The sequence below is a fragment of the Triticum urartu genome, chromosome 1A (assembly GCF_056163025.1).
Source record: "Triticum urartu cultivar PI428250 chromosome 1A, HENAU_Tu73, whole genome shotgun sequence".
In the NCBI taxonomy this organism is placed as follows: domain Eukaryota; kingdom Viridiplantae; phylum Streptophyta; class Magnoliopsida; order Poales; family Poaceae; genus Triticum; species Triticum urartu.
The window spans coordinates 525,738,837-525,756,774 of record NC_141873.1 but is presented as its reverse complement, the minus strand read 5'-3'; the positions used below and the strand labels follow the sequence as shown (position 1 = coordinate 525,756,774).

At 44.2% G+C, this 17,938-nt stretch overlaps 1 protein-coding gene and 1 pseudogene across 1 annotated transcript; both read right to left on the bottom strand.

Moving 5' to 3' along the window:
- Positions 1–9,832: 9,832 nt before the first annotated feature.
- On the bottom strand, positions 9,833–11,503 carry LOC147992198 (uncharacterized; annotated as a pseudogene).
- Positions 11,504–16,314: 4,811 nt separating this feature from the next.
- Positions 16,315–17,682, bottom strand: LOC147992197 (uncharacterized). Its single transcript, XM_087538961.1, has one exon. It carries the CDS (start codon positions 17,680–17,682, stop codon positions 16,324–16,326), a length of 1,359 nt encoding a protein of 452 aa, XP_087395087.1. The 3' UTR covers positions 16,315–16,323.
- Between the last annotated feature and the right edge of the window lie 256 nt (positions 17,683–17,938).

Genomic DNA, 17,938 nt, shown 5'->3' with positions numbered 1-17,938 from the left:
CCATCCTTGATGTATCCTTCTTTGTTGGGACCTCAAATTGCCCCTTCCTCCTAGCTGTTTGCTTCCTGCCCTTCTTCTCTTTGAACACTGGTGGATCTATGTCAACAGTTGGTGTCCTAGGCCAACAGTCAGGCCTTGGTACAGGGTAGATGATGTGCTTGTATGTTTCCTTATACAATGGTTTTTTGAAGAACTCATGCACATAGTCTTCTGGCTGTCCCTTCACTCTTGTAATGGCAGAAACTGCATGGTTACATGGCCAACCACATAGGTCCCATTTCTTGCAGTCATAGGTCCACTTATCAAGGTTCACACAGTAGGTAGTGTTGGAAATATGCCCTAGAGGCAATAATAAATTGATTATTATTATATTTCCTTGTTCATGATAATCGTTTATTATCCATGCTAGAATTGTATTGATAGGAAACTCAGATACATGTGTGGATACATAGACAACACCATGTCCCTAGTAAGCCTCTAGTTGACTAGCTCGTTGATCAATAGATGGTTACGGTTTCCTAGCCATGGACATTGGATGTCGTTGATAATGGGATCACATCATTAGGAGAATGATGTGATGGACAAGACCCAATCCTAAGCCTAGCACAAGATCATGTAGTTCGTATGCTAAAGCTTTTCTAATGTCAAGTATCATTTCCTTAGACCATGAGATTGTGCAACTCCCGGATACCGTAGGAATACTTTGGGTGTGCCAAACGTCACAACGTAACTGGGTGACTATAAAGGTGCACTACGGGTATCTCCGAAAGTGTCTGTTGGGTTGGCACGAATCGAGACTGGGATTTGTCACTCCATGTGACGAAGAGGTATCTCTGGGCCCACTCGGTAGGACATCATCATAATGTGCACAATGTGATCAAGAAGTTGATCACGTGATGATGTGTTACGGAACGAGTAAAGAGACTTGCCGGTAACGAGATTGAACAAGGTATCGGGATACCGACGATCGAATCTCGGGCAAGTATCGTACCGCTAGACAAAGGGAATTGTATACGGGATTGATTAAAGTCCTTGACATCGTGGTTCATCCGATGAGATCATCGTGGAGCATGTGGGAGCCAACATGGGTATCTAGATCCCGCTGTTGGTTATTGACCGGAGAACGTCTCGGTCATGTCTGCATGGTTCCCGAACCCGTAGGGTCTACACACTTAAGGTTCGATGACGCTAGGGTTATAAAGGAAGTTTGTATGTGGTTACCGAATGTTGTTCGGAGTCCCGGATGAGATCCCGGACGTCACGAGGAGTTCTGGAATGGTCCGGAGGTAAAGATTTATATATAGGAAGTCCTGTTTTGGTCACCGGAAAAGTTTCGGGTTTTATCGGTATTGTACCGGGACCACCGAAGGGGTTCCGGGGGTCCACCAAGGGGGTCCACCTGCCCCGGGGGGCCACATGGGCTGTAGGGGTGTGCGCCTTGGCCTATATGGGCCAAGGGCACCAGCCCCAAGAGGCCCATGCGCCAAGAGATAAGGAAAGGAAGAGTCCTAAAGGGGGAAGGCACCTCCTAGGTGCCTTGGGGAGGATGGACTCCTCCCTGGCCGCACCCTTCCTTGGAGGAAGGGCCAAGGCTGCGCCCCCCTCTCCCTTGCCCCTATATATATGTGGGGGGTGGGAGGGCAGCCGCACCAATGTTCTGGCGCAGCCCTCCCCCTCTCCCAAGTCCTTCTCCTCTCCCGCGGTGCTTGGCGAAGCCCTGCAGGATTACCACGCTCCTCCACCACCACCACGCCGTTGTGCTGCTGCTGGATGGAGTCTTCCTCAACCTCTCCCTCTCTCCTTGCTGGATCAAGGCATGGGAGACGTCACCGGGCTGTACGTGTGTTGAATGCGGAGGTGCCGTCCGTTCGGCACTAGGATCTCCGGTGATTTGGATCACGACGAGTACGACTCCTTCAACCCCGTTCTCTTGAACGCTTCCGCTTAGCGATCTACAAGGGTACGTAGATGCACTCTTCTTCCCCTCGTTGCTGGTTTCTCCATAGATAGATCTTGGTGACACGTAGGAAAATTTTGAATTTCTGCTACGTTCCCCAACAGTGGCATCATGAGCTAGGTCTATTGCGTAGATTCTATGCACGAGTAGAACACAAAGTAGTTGTGGGCGTTGATTTTGTTCAATATGCTTACCGTTACTAGTCCAATCTTGATTCGGCGGCATTGTGGGATGAAGCGGCCCGGACCAACCTTACACGTACGCTTACGTGAGACCGGTTCCACCGACTGGCATGCACTAGTTGCATAAGGTGGCTGGCGGGTGTCTGTCTCTCCCACTTTAGTCGGATCGGATTCGATGAAAAGGGTCCTTATGAAGGGTAAATAGCAATTGGCATATCACATTGTGGTCTTTGCGTAGGTAAGAAACGCTCTTGCTAGAAACCCATAGCAGCCACGTAAAACATGCAAACAACAATTAGAGGACGTCTAACTTGTTTTTTTGAAGGGTATGCTATGTGATGTGATATGGCCAAAGGATGTGATGAATGATATATGTGATGTATGAGATGATCATGTTCTTGTAATAGGAATCACGACTTGCATGTCGATGAGTATGACAACCGGAAGGAGCCATAGGAGTTGTCTTAATTTATTTATTACCTGCGTGTCAACATAAACGTCATGTAATTACTTTACTTTATTGCTAACCGTTAGCTGTAGTAGTAGAAGTAATAGTTGGCGAGACAACTTCATGGAGACACAATGATGGAGATCATGATGATGGAGATCATGGTGTCATGCCGGTGACGATGATGATCATGGAGCCCCGAAGATGGAGATCAAAAGGAGCAATATGATATTGGCCATATCATGTCACTATTTGATTGCATGTGATGTTTATCATGTTTATACATCTTATTTGCTTAGAACGACAGTAGTAAATAAGATGATCCCTCATTAAAATTTCAAGAAAGTGTTCCCCCTAACTGTGCACCGTTGCGACAGTTCATTGTTTCGAAGCACCACGTGATGATCGGGTGTATAGATTCTTACGTTCGAATACAACGGGTGTTGACGAGCCTAGCATGTACAGACATGGCCTCGGAACACACGCGAAACACTTAGGTTGACTTGACGAGCCTAGCATGTACAGACATGGCCTCGGAACACAGAAGACCGAAAGGTCGAGCATGAGTCGTATGGTAGATACGATCAACATGAAGATGTTCACCGATGGTGACTAGTCCGTCTCACGTGATGATCGGACACGGCCTAGTTGACTCGGATCATGTAATCACTTAGATGACTAGAGGGATGTCTAGCTGAGTGGGAGTTCATAAGATGAACTTAATTATCCTGAACATAGTCGAAAGGTCTTCGCAAATTATGTCGTAGCACACGCTTTAGTTCTACTGTTTAGATATGTTCCTAGAGAAAATTTAGTTGAAAGTTGATAGTAGCAATTATGCGGACTAGGTCCGTAAACTGAGGATTGTCCTCATTGCTTCATAGAAGGCTTATGTCCTTAATGCACCGCTCAGTGTGCTGAACCTCGAACGTCGTCTGTGGATGTTGCGAACATCTGACATACACATTTTGATAACTACGTGATAGTTCAGTTAAACGGTTTAAGAGTTGAGGCACCGAAGAAGTTTTTGAAACGTCGCGAAACATATGAGATGTTTTGAGGGCTGAAATTGGGATTTCAGGCTCGTGCCCACGTCAAGAGGTATAAGGCCTCCGACGATTTTCTTAGCCTGCAAACTAAGAGAGAAAAGCTCAATTGTTGAGCTTGTGCTCAGATTGTGTGAGTACAACAATCATTTGAATCGAGTGGGAGTTGATCTTCCAGATGAGATAGTGATGTTTCTCCGAAGTCATTACCACCAAGCTGCTATAGCTTCGTGATGAACTATAATATATCAGGGACATATATGATGATCCTTGAGATATTCGCGATGTTTGACACCAAAGTAGAAATCAAGAAGGAGCATCAATTGTTGATGGTTGGTGAAACCACTAGTTTCAAGAAGGGCAAGGGCAAGAAGGGATACTTCATGAAACGGCAATCCAGCTGCTGCTCTAGTGAAGAGACCCAAGGTTGAACCCAAACCCGAGACTAAGTTCTTCTGTAATAAGGGGAACAACCACTGGAGCAGAATTACCCTAGATACTTGGTAGATTAGAAGGCTGGCAAGGTCGGTAGAAGTATATTGGATATACATTGTGTTGATGTGTACTTTACTAGTACTCCTAGTAGCACCAGGGCATTAGATACCGGTTCGGTTGCTAAGTGTTAGTAACTCGAAATAAAAGCTACGGAATAAACGGAGACTAGCTAAAGGTGAGATGACGATATGTGTTGGAAGTATTTCCAAGGTTGATCAAATATCGTACGCTCCCTCTACCATCGAGATTGGTGTTTGCGTTGAGCATAGACATGATTGGATTATGTCTATCGCAATACGGTTATTCATTTAAGGAGAATAATGGTTACTCTGTTTATTTGAATAATACCTTCAATGGTCTTGCACCTAAAATGAATGATTTATTGAAATCTCGATCGTAGTGATACACATATTCATGCCAAAATATAAGTAATGGTAGTACCACCTACTTGTGGCACTACCACGTAAGTCATATCGGTACAAAACGCATGAAGAAGCTCCATGTTGATGGATCTTTGGACTCACTCATTTTTGAAAAGTTTGAGACATGCAAACCATGTCTATTGGTGTATATGCATGAAGAAACTCCATGCAAATGGATCGTTTGGACTCACTTGGTTTTGAATCACTTGAGACATGCAAATCATACCACATGGGCAAGATGACTGAAAGCCTCGTTTTCAGTAAAATGGAACTAGAAAGCAACTTGTTGGAAGTAATACATTTTGATGTGTGCAGTCCAATGAGTGCTGAGGCGTGTAGTGGATATTGTTATGTTCTTACTTCACAGATGATTTGAGTAGATGTTGAGTATATTTACTTGATGAATCACGAGTCTGAATTATTGAAAGGTTCAAGTAATTTCAGGGTGAAGTTGAAAGATCGTCGTGACAAGAGGATAAAATATCTATGATATGATCATAGAGATGAATATCTGAATTACAAGTTTGGCACAGAATTGAGACATTGTGAAAATTGTTTCACAACTAATACAGCCTGGAACACCATAGTGTGATGGTGTGTCCGAACATCATAACTGCACCCTATTGGATATGATGCATACCATGATGTCTCTTATCGAATTACCACGATAGTTTATGGGTTAGGCATTAGAGACAACCACATTCACTTTAAATAGGGCACCATGTAATTCCGATGAGATGACACCATATGAACTATGGTTTAGAGAAAACCTAAGCTGTCATTTCTTAAAAGTTTGGGGCTACGATGCTTATGTGAAAAAGTTTCAGGCTGATAAGCTCGAACCCAAAGCGGATAAATGCATCTTCATAGGACACCCAAAACAGTTGGGTATACCTCCTGTCTCAGATTCGAAAGCAATAAGGGATTGTTTCTAGAATCGATTCCTTTCTCGAGGAAAAGTTTCTCTCGAAAGAATTGAGTGGGAGGATGGTGGAGACTTGATGAGGTTACTGAACCGTCTCTTCAACTAGTGTGTGGCAGGGCACAGGAAGTTGTTCCTGTGGCACCTACACCAATTGAAGTGGAAGCTTATGATAGTGATCATGAAACTTCAGATCAAGTCACTACCAAACCTCGTAGGATGACAAGGATGCGTACTACTTCAGAGTGGTACGTAATCCTGTCTTGGAAGTCATGTTGCTAGACAACAATGAACCTACGAGCTATGGAGAAGTGATGGTGGGCCCGGATTCCGATAAATGGCTCGAGGCCCTAAAATCCGAGAGAGGATCCATGTATGAAAACAAAGTGTAGACTTTGGCGGAACGGCTCGATGGTCATAAGGCTGTTGAGTTCAGATGGATTTTAAAAGGAAGACGGACAATGATGGTAAATGTCACCATTAAGAAAGCTCGACTTGTCGTTAAGATGTTTTCTGACAAGTTCAAGGAGTTGACTACAATGAGACTTTATCACTCGTAGCGATGCTAAGAGTCTGTTGGAATTATATTAGCGGTCACTGCATTATTTATGAAATCTTGCAGATAGGATGTCAAAACATTGTTTCCTTGACGATTTTCTTGAGGAAAGGTTGTATGTGATACAACCGGAAGGTTTTGTCAATCCTGAAAGATGCTAATAGGTATGCAAAGCTCCAACAATCCTTCTGAGGACTGGAGTAAGCATCTCGGAGTTGGAATGTATGCTTTGATGATGATCAAAGATTTTGGATTTATACAAAGTTTATGAGAAACTTGTATTTCCAGAGAAGTGAGTGGGAGCACTGTAGAATTTCCGATGAGTATATGTTGTTAACATATTGTTGATCAGAAATGATGTAGAATTTCTGGAAAGCATGCAGAGTTATTTGAAAAGTGTTTTTCAATGGAAAGTCTGGATTAAGCTACTTGAACATTGAGCATCAAGATCTATAAGGATAGATCAAAACGCTTAATGGTACTTTCAAATGAGCACATACCTTGACATGATCTTGAAGGTGTTCAAGATGGATCAGTCAAAGAAGGAGTTCTTGCCTGAGTTGTAAGGTATGAAGTTAAGACTTAAAGCTCGACCACGGCAGAATAGAGAGAAAGGACGAAGGTCGTCCCCTATGCTTAAGACATAGGCTCTACAGTATGCTATGCTGTGTACCGCACCTGAAATGTGCCTTGCCATGAGTCAGTCAAGGGGTACAAGAGTGATCCAAGAATGGATCACAGGACAGCGGTCAAAGTTATCCTTAGTGACTAGTGGACTAAGGAATTTTTCTCGATTATGGAGGTGGTAAAAGAGTTCGTCGTAAAGGGTTACACCGATGCAAACTTTGACACTAATCCAGATTATTCTGAGTAGTAAACTGGATTCGTATAGTAGAACAATTATTTGGAATAGCTCCAAATGTAGCATAGTAGTTGCATCTACAAGATGACATAGAAATTTGCGAAGTACATACGGATCTGAAAGATTCAGAACCGTTGACTATAACCTCTCTCACAAGCATAACATCATCAAACCCAGAACTCTTTGGGTGTTAGTCACATGGGGATGTGACCTTGAGTGTTAATCACATATCGATGTGAACTGGATTATTGACTCTAGTGCAAGTGGGAGACTGTTGGAAATATGCCCTAGAGGCAATAATAAATTGATTATTATTATATTTCCTTGTTCATGATAATCGTTTATTATCCATGCTAGAATTGTATTGATAGGAAACTCAGATACATGTGTGGATACATAGACAACACCATGTCCCTAGTAAGCCTCTAGTTGACTAGCTCGTTGATCAATAGATGGTTACGGTTTCCTAGCCATGGACATTGGATGTCGTTGATAACGGGATCACATCATTAGGAGAATGATGTGATGGACAAGACCCAATCCTAAGCCTAGCACAAGATCATGTAGTTCGTATGCTAAAGCTTTTCTAATGTCAAGTATCATTTCCTTAGACCATGAGATTGTGCAACTCCCGGATACCGTAGGAATACTTTGGGTGTGCCAAACGTCACAACGTAACTGGGTGACTATAAAGGTGCACTACGGGTATCTCCGAAAGTGTCTGTTGGGTTGGCACGAATCGAGACTGGGATTTGTTACTCCGTGTGACGAAGAGGTATCTCTGGGCCCACTCGGTAGGACATCATCATAATGTGCATAATGTGATCAAGAAGTTGATCACGGGATGATGTGTTACGGAACGAGTAAAGAGACTTGCCGGTAACGAGATTGAACAAGGTATCGGGATACCGACGATCGAATCTCGGGCAAGTATCGTACCGCTAGACAAAGGGAATTGTATACGGGATTGATTAAAGTCCTTGACATCGTGGTTCATCCGATGAGATCATCGTGGAGCATGTGGGAGCCAACATGGGTATCCAGATCCCGCTGTTAGTTATTGACCGGAGAACGTCTCGGTCATGTCTGCATGGTTCCCGAACCCGTAGGGTCTACACACTTAAGGTTCGATGACGCTAGGGTTATAAAGGAAGTTTGTATGTGGTTACCGAATGTTGTTCAGAGTCCCGATGAGATCCCGGACGTCACGAGGAGTTCCGGAATGGTCCGGAGGTAAAGATTTATATATAGGAAGTCCTGTTTTGGTCACCGGAAAAGTTTCGGGTTTTATCGGTATTGTACCGGGACCACCGAAGGGGTTCCGGGGGTCCACCAAGGGGGTCCACCTGCCCCGAGGGGCCACATGGGCTGTAGGGGTGTGCGCCTTGGCCTATATGGGCCAAGGGCACCAGCCCCAAGAGGCCCATGCGCCAAGAGATAAGGAAAGGAAGAGTCCTAAAGGGGGAAGGCACCTCCTAGGTGCCTTGGGGAGGATGGACTCCTCCCTGGCCGCACCCTTCCTTGGAGGAAGGGCCAAGGCTGCGCCCCCCCTCTCCCTTGCCCCTATATATATGTGGGGGGTGGGAGGGCAGCCGCACCAATGTTCTGGCGCAGCCCTCCCCGTCTCCCAAGTCCTTCTTCTCTCCCGCGGTGCTTGGCGAAGCCCTGCAGGATTACCACGCTCCTCCACCACCACCACGTCGTTGTGCTGCTGCTGGATGGAGTCTTCCTCAACCTCTCCCTCTCTCCTTGCTGGATCAAGGCATGGGAGACGTCACCGGGCTGTACGTGTGTTGAACGCGGAGGTGCCGTCCGTTCGGCACTAGGATCTCCGGTGATTTGGATCACGACGAGTACGACTCCTTCAACCCCGTTCTCTTGAATGCTTCCGCTTAGCGATCTACAAGGGTATGTATATGCACTCTTCTTCCCCTCATTGCTGGTTTCTCCATAGATAGATCTTGGTGACACGTAGGAAAATTTTGAATTTCTGCTACGTTCCCCAACAGGTAGACTCCCCACTAGTGACTTGCCAAATACCAGGACCTGCCATGTATGCAGTGCATTGCCTTGAGTACTTCTTTGACTCCTCCAACTTCTCCATATAAGTGGGTGTTATCTCCCACTTACTCTTCTCTGTCTTCTCTCTAACTGCTTGGTACTTAACCATCAACTTAGTTCTGAATCCATCTACACAGCTCCTTATTGGCTTGTTCCTCACATCTAGTATCATCTTGTTAAATACTTCACTAAGATTGTTGACTACTAGGTCTGTCTTGCATGTGTGATCCATAGCATGCCTTGCCCAAGTCTCTTTAGGGATATCACAAAGCCACTTCCAAGCATCTTTATCCTCCTTTCTCAGTTCATTCATTGCAACCTCAAAACCATTCTTGGTGTATGAATATGCAGCATTGTCCATATGCTTCTTCAACTCCTCACTTCTGAAGCCAGCTGACTGGAAATTTGCATAGATATGTCTAAGACAATATCTTTGAGGTGAGTGTGGGAACACAGCTTGAATTGCATTCAACAGCCCCTGTTTTAAGTCATTATATAGATTATTAATCATATAACTTCATAATTGCAGCAAGTATTACAAATTATTAATCATATTACTTCACAATTGCAGCAAGTATAACAAATTATTATTTCTAGAAATTGCTTATTCAATTGTGAAATGAAAAATATACCTTCTGTCTATCAGAGATGATTGTGTATGTGCCCCACTTGTTCCCCTCTCCAATGCAAGCTCTTAATTGGCTAAGAAACCAAGTCCAACTTTCCTTGTCCTCCTTATCAACAATACCAATTGCAATAGGGAATATGTTGTTATTCCCATCCCTACCAGTGGCTGCAAGTATCTGTTGCCCAGTAGAAAGCTTGATAAAGCAACCATCTAAACCTGTATTAAAGCATTGGGTAGTGAAATCAGTGCATTATTAAGTACAAGATATGGGCAATGAATTGGAGTAATTTGGAATACATATAATACCTATAAAGGGCCTACACCCATTCAAGAAACCTTCTTTTGAAGCATTCAGACAGTAGAACATGTAGTGGAACCTAGGATTTGGGCTAGGATGGAGCTCAAGCTCTCTGGTAGTCACAATGCATCTGCTCCCAGGGTTGGTATCAAGCACAGCTTGAAGATAATCCTTAAGCCTTGTGTATTGTCCCTTCATGTCACCTTCCACCACTTCAATGGCCAATGACCTTGCCCTGTAGGCCTTGGTCTTTGGCACTTCCAGCCCATACTTAGTCTTTGTTCTTTTTAAAATTGCATCAACACCAGCCCTTGGATTATCTCTCAGTTGCTGCTCACATGTTTTGGCCATCCAGTCAACTGTCACTTTGGTTTTTTCTCCATGTGCACCACAAGTGTGCAACAACTGCATCTTCTTGATGCAGAATGTCTTCTCATGAGCAATTGTGGATGCAGTCATGAAAAAAGGACACCCATTCTCCCTTTCTGTGCAATGCACAATGATCCTATCCTTGCAGTTCCTATGGTACTGGAAATTTCTAAGGATTCTGATATGAAAATTCCTAAGTGCTCTTCTAAACTGATACACATCAGTGAAGCACATACTCAAACAAAGTTGGTCATGAGCATCTGGCTTGCTCTCATCATACCAGATCCTAGTCCTGGCCCTCTTGGCTTGACTCTTCCTTCCACAAGGGAGTGGTAGACCTGACTCATCATCTGAATCACTAATGCCATGGTCCCTAGGGAAACAAGCAGAATCATCAGATGGAATGAAATCAGGAATTACCTCAATGTCAGCTTCATGGTGTGATCTTGTAGTGGGGCCTGCTTTGCCTACTTTCTTGAATGTTTGAGGAAGAGGTGTCTCAGGTTCTGTGTCTGAGTCCTCTGCCTCTGGACACATCTCTTCCACTTCTGTGTCTCCTTCAAAGTGATGCATAGGATCCTCTCTTTGTTTCCTTTTCTGCTTCAGCTTCTCAATGATTTCATCTTCCTCCTCATTACCTATGTCATGCTCTTCCTCCTCAATGATTTCATCTTCCTTCTCACAGCAGTTCAAATCAACAAACACTTCATCATCAGAGGGGCCAACATCTTCCTGTACTTTCTCTTTGCCCTTTGCTTTCTTCAAATTCATGCTCTGTTGTGTGTTAATATATGCAGACTCTTGACCTGGCTCTACAACAGCAATAGGCACAACATACAACTCTTCAATTGTATCTTCAACAGCAATAGGGAACAATACTCCTGCCTCATCTATAGAAATAATGTTGGAATCCCCCACATTACTTATAGGCACTTGTTCCTCCATAATATTTTACCTATAAAACTCTCCTGGATTAGGCTCATTAGCCTTAATTACAGTTATGTTGAGCACCTGCTGCTCAGCATAATAGTCTAGCATCTCTTCCACACTATCTTCACTGTCAATAACCTGCATTCCTGCTGCCCCCTTTCCTTCTTCTTTCATATAGAACATGTAGTCAGCTTCAGTATATCCCTCTTCAGTCTCTAGTAGTGCTAACATGTTCATAAAAGTAATTTCTGACAAAGAAATGGTCCTCTCCAAGTTGTCTCTCCCTTGAAAATGGTACCTTATTTCCCATATCTCATCATCCAAACTACATAAAATTGAGGAGAATTAGTGCTTGATTGATTCTGTTTTAATAATGTAACATGTTATTCAGACAAGATATTAGCACTATCTTCACTGTCAATAAGGAGTAAACAAAGCATTCATGCATAAAACTATAAACCCAGAGCTATATTTACTACTGAAACATGTTATACAGAAAAGATATTAACTATATCAGCTACAACACTTGAGTAAACAAACAATAATCTTCAGTAAACAAAGCCCTAAAATCAAACTGCCCTAAAATCTCCTAAAATCTAACAACCCTAAAATTTCCTAAAATCTAACAGCCCTACTGTAACATGATAGGTTTATATGCAATCTAACAACCCTAAAATTTCCAGTGAATCCAATGAAGAGAGGGGTGGAGGGGGAAGAAATCTTACCACACGCCACCGAACCCTGAAGCCCACTGATGGCCTTCTCCAACGCCTGAAGCCCTGATCTTGCGTGCTAGGGCCGCCGCCGCACGGCGCTCAATGTCCCACTCCGGTGGCGAGGGGGGCGAAGGGGATCGCTCCGGTGAAGGAGCCCGCTGCGTCGGCAAGCTACTGCTTCCGAACCAGTTGTCCACCTCCGAGAACCCATCACCATCGCCTCCAGTCCCTCCGCCGCCTGCTGACTCGCCGCCGCCGCCGCCGCTAGGTTTAGCCGCCGCCGCCATCGCAGGACAGAGAGAGTGACGGGGGAAAGAGGGGAGAATGGGCCAGGCAGTCAGAGCCGCGAGCGCTTTGACCACGCGCGTGCCCTAACGGCCGTCAACCCACTCGCCGTCTGGCCTCGCCCACGTGGCACCTGACGGGTGGGCCAGCCTAGTCAGAAATCGTGTTAACTGCGGCAAACCGGTCATTTGTATTTATTGAGAAAATTTACAAGTCAAATGGTGGATTTTTGGGACGCGCAACAAATGTGGTGGCAATTGGATGCTTCAACTTCAAATGTGGTGATTTTTTGCAATTCACTCGTTTTTGAGCGGATGAAATTGGGTTCGAGAAAATAAAACGACGGCCACACGGTGCACAACCCTCGACGGCCCAGTGGGCAGGGATTAGCTTTACAACGTCGTTCTGGCCTTATGGGCGGGGGAGGAGAGAACGTATTTGGTGCACCGGGCCATTTGGTGCTACCGGTGCACCAAACTTTCTTAGGACATTTTCAAATGTTTCTAAAAAATTGAAAAAAAATCTAGCACGTCATCATAAACATTAATGTGTGTTGTCATAAAATTCAAAACATAGCTTGAGATATAAACATGACTAATTCGACACTACATACAGATAAACATGACTAACATCACCATAACACAAGTTGGGCTTTAGATTTGGCCCATTATCACACTATAATATCAAATTCTCATATTTGTATCTTGAGCAATGTTTTGAATTTTGGTACGAAATTTTGTGAAAACATATATTGATGTTATGCCAACGTGTTAGATTTTTTTTCGGATTTTTTGAAACATTTTAAAATGTGCTAATGCGTCTGGTGCACCAGTAGCATCAAATGGCCCGGTGCACCAGCTACGTTCCCAAGGGGAGGAGGCACAAGTTGAGCATATAGATTTTCTCAAAGAAAAGTAAAAAATGCTGAGCATATAGAGTGCTAAAGCATTACTACTACACCAACAGAATCATATCCTCTGACTCGGCCGTCAAAGTGTTTAATTCAACATATCAGCTCAGCTAACCTCTAGATAGATTGCCAACAGGTTGTTCCAACGCTGAAAGCATTATGGAAACGTCACACTAGGAACCTCACAAGGGCGACAAACCAACAAACATCAGAAATCACTATGGCCCCTGGAAGCAAGGGCATTAAGCTGAGTAAAATGCAAGGCTGAGTCAACAAGCATTGTCCATAGCCAGAGGATGAGATCCCATACACCGACTGTGCTCCCTAGGGAAAAAATCAAAACAGCATAAGCAAAATGATGACAATGATGATTACTGAAAAATCAAGGAAATGCAGTTCCAACACACCCTAACGGCAGCGGCAATTTCTGCAAAGTAACACAAGTACGGTCCGCTGTCAAAGCAAGGGGCTGAACACTGGAACACTGCAGTTTGAACTCTTACAATATACTGTTCATAGTGGAATCTTTACAAAGACTTATATTTAGGAACTGAGGGAGTATATCACGACCACACGAGACGAGGGCATGGTCAATTAATGACTAGCAAACAAGCGGGTTGAGTAGGCCAAGGAGTAAATCACTCTATGTATGGGATAAATCAAAAATACCTGCACTTACTCGAGCATCATCAGAAGGAATACAAATTATGCAGGCAGCAAGAATATCTGACACGCTTTCCCGTTTCTCTGTGGCAGACTGAAGAGTATTCAGGTCTCTTATTGATTGTTGGAACGCAAGACATAATCAGGAGCAACAAGGCCATTCTCAAACAAGTTTGCAAGTATTTTGTGTCATTTAGCTATGTTCTACATATTTGCAATCCTTAGAAATAGCATCCATGCTACACTAATCCCCCATCTATCCGTTTGCATACTCTTCCCAAATACGGAGTACTAGTTTGAAAGACCACAACCTAATTCTGTCTTATAAATATATCTTCTCGTTGCCAATTTCCACAGAAACGAATCAAATGTCAAATATTTTCAAGTGCCTGGACATCATAAGCAACTATCTGGTAACAAGTAAATCTCTTTGTGTGCGATAATGCTATTTCTAGTATTTTAACCACAGTTCATTTCCCCCAAAAGCAGTGGCCCCTTATATTATGGAATAAGAATAAACAATAGCCTGTTGCAATATGAATTTACAGAGAGGAAACAGGACAGTGAAACATCAACAGAAAGTAGTAAAAACAACTCAGTGTTGGCATTCCAAAAAATTAATCATTATAAACACAAAAACACAAATGGAACGAACTAAAATACCAAAATCCAATAAACAAAGAAATGAGACAGATGTAGCAATGCCTGTATCATGGTGTACTGATATAGCTTTATAGGTCAAACAGGCTCAATGTAAAATTGACCAAATCATAACACACACGACATGAAATGATTCTCACGGCATTGACTATTTAGTACTCCCTCTGTAAAGAAATAAAAGAGCGTTTAGATCACTACTTTAGTGATCTAAACGCTCTTATATTTCTTTACGGAGGGAGTACCAGTGTACTCCCAAACAGCTGCAAGTCCACAATACAACATGTATTACAATGTCAAGTTGGTGTAATTACTAATGTGTAACATGGGATTCATTGATTGCAAGCAAATATCTTTAACACTGTGTATATTAAATATAAATTCACTCTCACGTGGAAAGACAATAGATAATGCAGTGGATAAGCCCCAGCGACCAAAATAGTAAGTTATTAAACTTAGGGTGTGTCTAGGGCACATCTAGATGTGCTCTAGTTATTGCACATCTAAGTGAATGAATCAAGCATAAAGAGAAAAAGAAAAAGAAAAAGGAAAAAATATTCACACGAATCTCAATGTAAGATCAATGACATATGACTTAGATGTACAATACTTATGGCACATCTAGATGTGCTTTAGCAAAACTGTTAAACTTATGTGAGGGCTAACTTCAAATCACAAGTTAGAGCGAGATTAACAATGCACCTTAATGATCAATATACCAAAGCGGGCGATGGTTCTCTAACCCCCCTTGCCTCACCTCCACCTCCACCGAGGTCCAGTAGATCATATCTGCCGACAACATCAAGCACATTTGAATCACTTACAACCCACCGACAGCATCAAGCACATTTGAATCATTGACAATCCAGGGCTTAAATGTAACTCGTTACTAGACTGTAAACTGGGAAAAAAATCAACCAAGAAACTGTGAGAAAAAGGCACAAATCACAAGCTCACAATAAGCAACTACTCCCTCTGTACCGAAATACTTGTAGTTCGGTACTAGTTTCCCCCAACTATAAGTATTTCGGTACAGAGGTAGTACTTTCCTGCTAGGATGCAAAGTATTTTTGAGGTTTTCTGACATACCATGATTCCTGAAAAAGCTAAAATAATTTGAGGTTTTTAGATACAAGAAATACCAGTTTAACGGTACACTTTGACTCTATAAGCCATGGTATTCACAATTCTGTGGTTCTTTTTGGAGTATTTAAAATCCACCTCCTTGCCTCTGTTTTTACCAAGAAAACAATGCTTGTTACCCTTTCAATTCCATCTACGTCTGGTTGATCTAGGCTGGACACGACTGAAGCATTGGTCTGCCATGCTTGTACCAGCTGTCTTGGACAAGAGATGTTTAGCACTCCAAAATGATTGTGGAACATGCCAACATATTGTAAAGGGATTTACCATCAGGAAAAAGACAGGTGCCAGTACTACAAAAAGAAAATTACAGGTGTATAGATACATATCAATAAGCAAACTATATGTGCAAAGTATTAGCATGCATAAACATCTGAGCAAACATCACACTTTGACTTTGGTGTTCCACATGCATATCGTTCATTTTTTAAAATGTTTTCAGCATTAAATAGCATGCCTAAGTTATCTGCAAAATACTGCCGGTGTAAAACACTCAATGCTTTTGCAAGTTACTGCAAAAAGAAAGTAGTCTTATTAGTAACTTCAAAAGCTGTGTTTTTGTTTTCTTTTTTTGCATTAAAAACTCCAAACAGAGCCTAACATTATAACAAATACGGTAATTTCTAATTTGGGTGTAATCCAGATAGTTTTTACTATCTAACATATACATGTAAATCAGCATGTAATTTCCCCAATGCATCCAATAATCCTACGCAGTACAATACAAGCCATAATTTACACAACTAAATCATCAATCATGCGAAGCCTGCAACTTAAGAGCTAACTTCCTGCTCCATAATTTCCACAAGCGATCCGTCGTGCCTCTTCTCACTTTGGCACAGCTCTTCCAATGGTTTCACCCGACCACATTCTTCCTGAAACAGGAACGGCAGAAGCATTGGGTCATACTCCTCCTCATGCTGCGCTTCATCTTCTGAAGTCCTTGCTGCATCCTTGATCCGATGAACCGCTTCCTTCATTTCCTTGCGCAGATCTCTATGTTTCTTGCTCTCCTCCCTTCTCCTCCGCAGGCGCTCTAGTTTCTCCTCCTCAGTCTCATGTATTTGGAGCATGAACTCCTCTGGGCTGCACACCAGCTCCTCACTCCCCTGATGATCGTGTTTCTCACGCTTAATCTTTTTCTCTTGCTCCTCTTGTAAATACAGCTGGTAAAGTTTCTTGATCAGATTCTTGACGGGGGCATTGATGTCAATGAAATCAAGACCAGTTGGGGCATACAATGGAATCTCCTCAAAGTTTTCAGAGACATAAAATGACTGCTCGGTGAATCTCAGGGGCATGGCAGCAGACGGGACGTGCAACACAAAGAGGATATCATCGAGCTTAATACCAAGTCTATCAACATAGGACATGACAGAAATCCCATCACCGGCGGGCAACCTCTTGATGACGGCGACCTCCCTGAGAGGCACGGAGGAGCCTTCCACAAAGATGCCCTCCTTAGGGCGCGGCCACCCGCTGTACGTGACGTCGATGAAGGAGGAGAGGGCGCCCGGCTGCCCGCCCTGCCCCGCCTGCTCTACGCGAAATCCCTCGGGTCCTGTGCCCAGCCGTGCGACGCGCAGAGGATTGTGTCTCGCTCGGTCCCGGGGGTAGCGGGGGTACTTCTTCATCGGCCACGATATCTGCGCCGTCTTCGCCGACGCCTTCATGTTGATGAGGAAGAAGGGTTGCTTGGGGTCTACTCTTGGGCCGCTCCTCTTCTCGGTGAGGGAATACTGGGGCTTGGGGGGCCACCCCCACTCTGTCAGCTGGGTGTCCTCCTGTGGTTCGGCGAAGGAGGCGAGTAGCTGCTCCAGCAGGGTGGCGTAGACCTCCTCTCGGGCCTTCAGCCCTGTTTTCATGGCCGCCGAGAGGACCGCGTCGGCTGGGATCCCGCTCTGCGCGAGGACGTGGCAGGCCAGATCGGCGTTGTTGTTGGCGTGGTCTGTGGCGAGGGAGAGGATCTGTTCCACCTCCATGCCGGCCTTTGTCCCGCTCCGAACGGCGAGAGAGAGGGCCTCCATCTTCTCCTCGTCTGTTCGATCAGCGTTGATGGCAGGAAAGCACAAGCCGGCGAGGGGGAAAACAACCTCGGCCGGCGGGCAGATCTGCGCGACGTGTTCGTCCATGTCTCTGGCTTTATGGCGACAGGAGCTTCGCCGCCGAGGAGCGTGAAATAAAAGATCGGGGGAATTTTCCGGCTGCGGGTCTGCGACGGATAATGAGACGAGGGATATTCGGATACGTTTACATGTCGCCTCCTGCGAGTCGGAGGCGGACCGGGCGCTCGCCCACGTCGCGTGGGATGGGCCGGCCTATCACACAATAGCAGCACTGCCGGCCCATGTATCGAGTGCCTCTCAAAAAAACACGACGACGCTATCA

Coding starts and splice junctions, on each gene's coding strand:
- LOC147992197 (XM_087538961.1), bottom strand. CDS start 17,682: ATGGACGAACACGTCGCGCAGATCTGCCCGCCGGCCGAGGTTGTTTTC.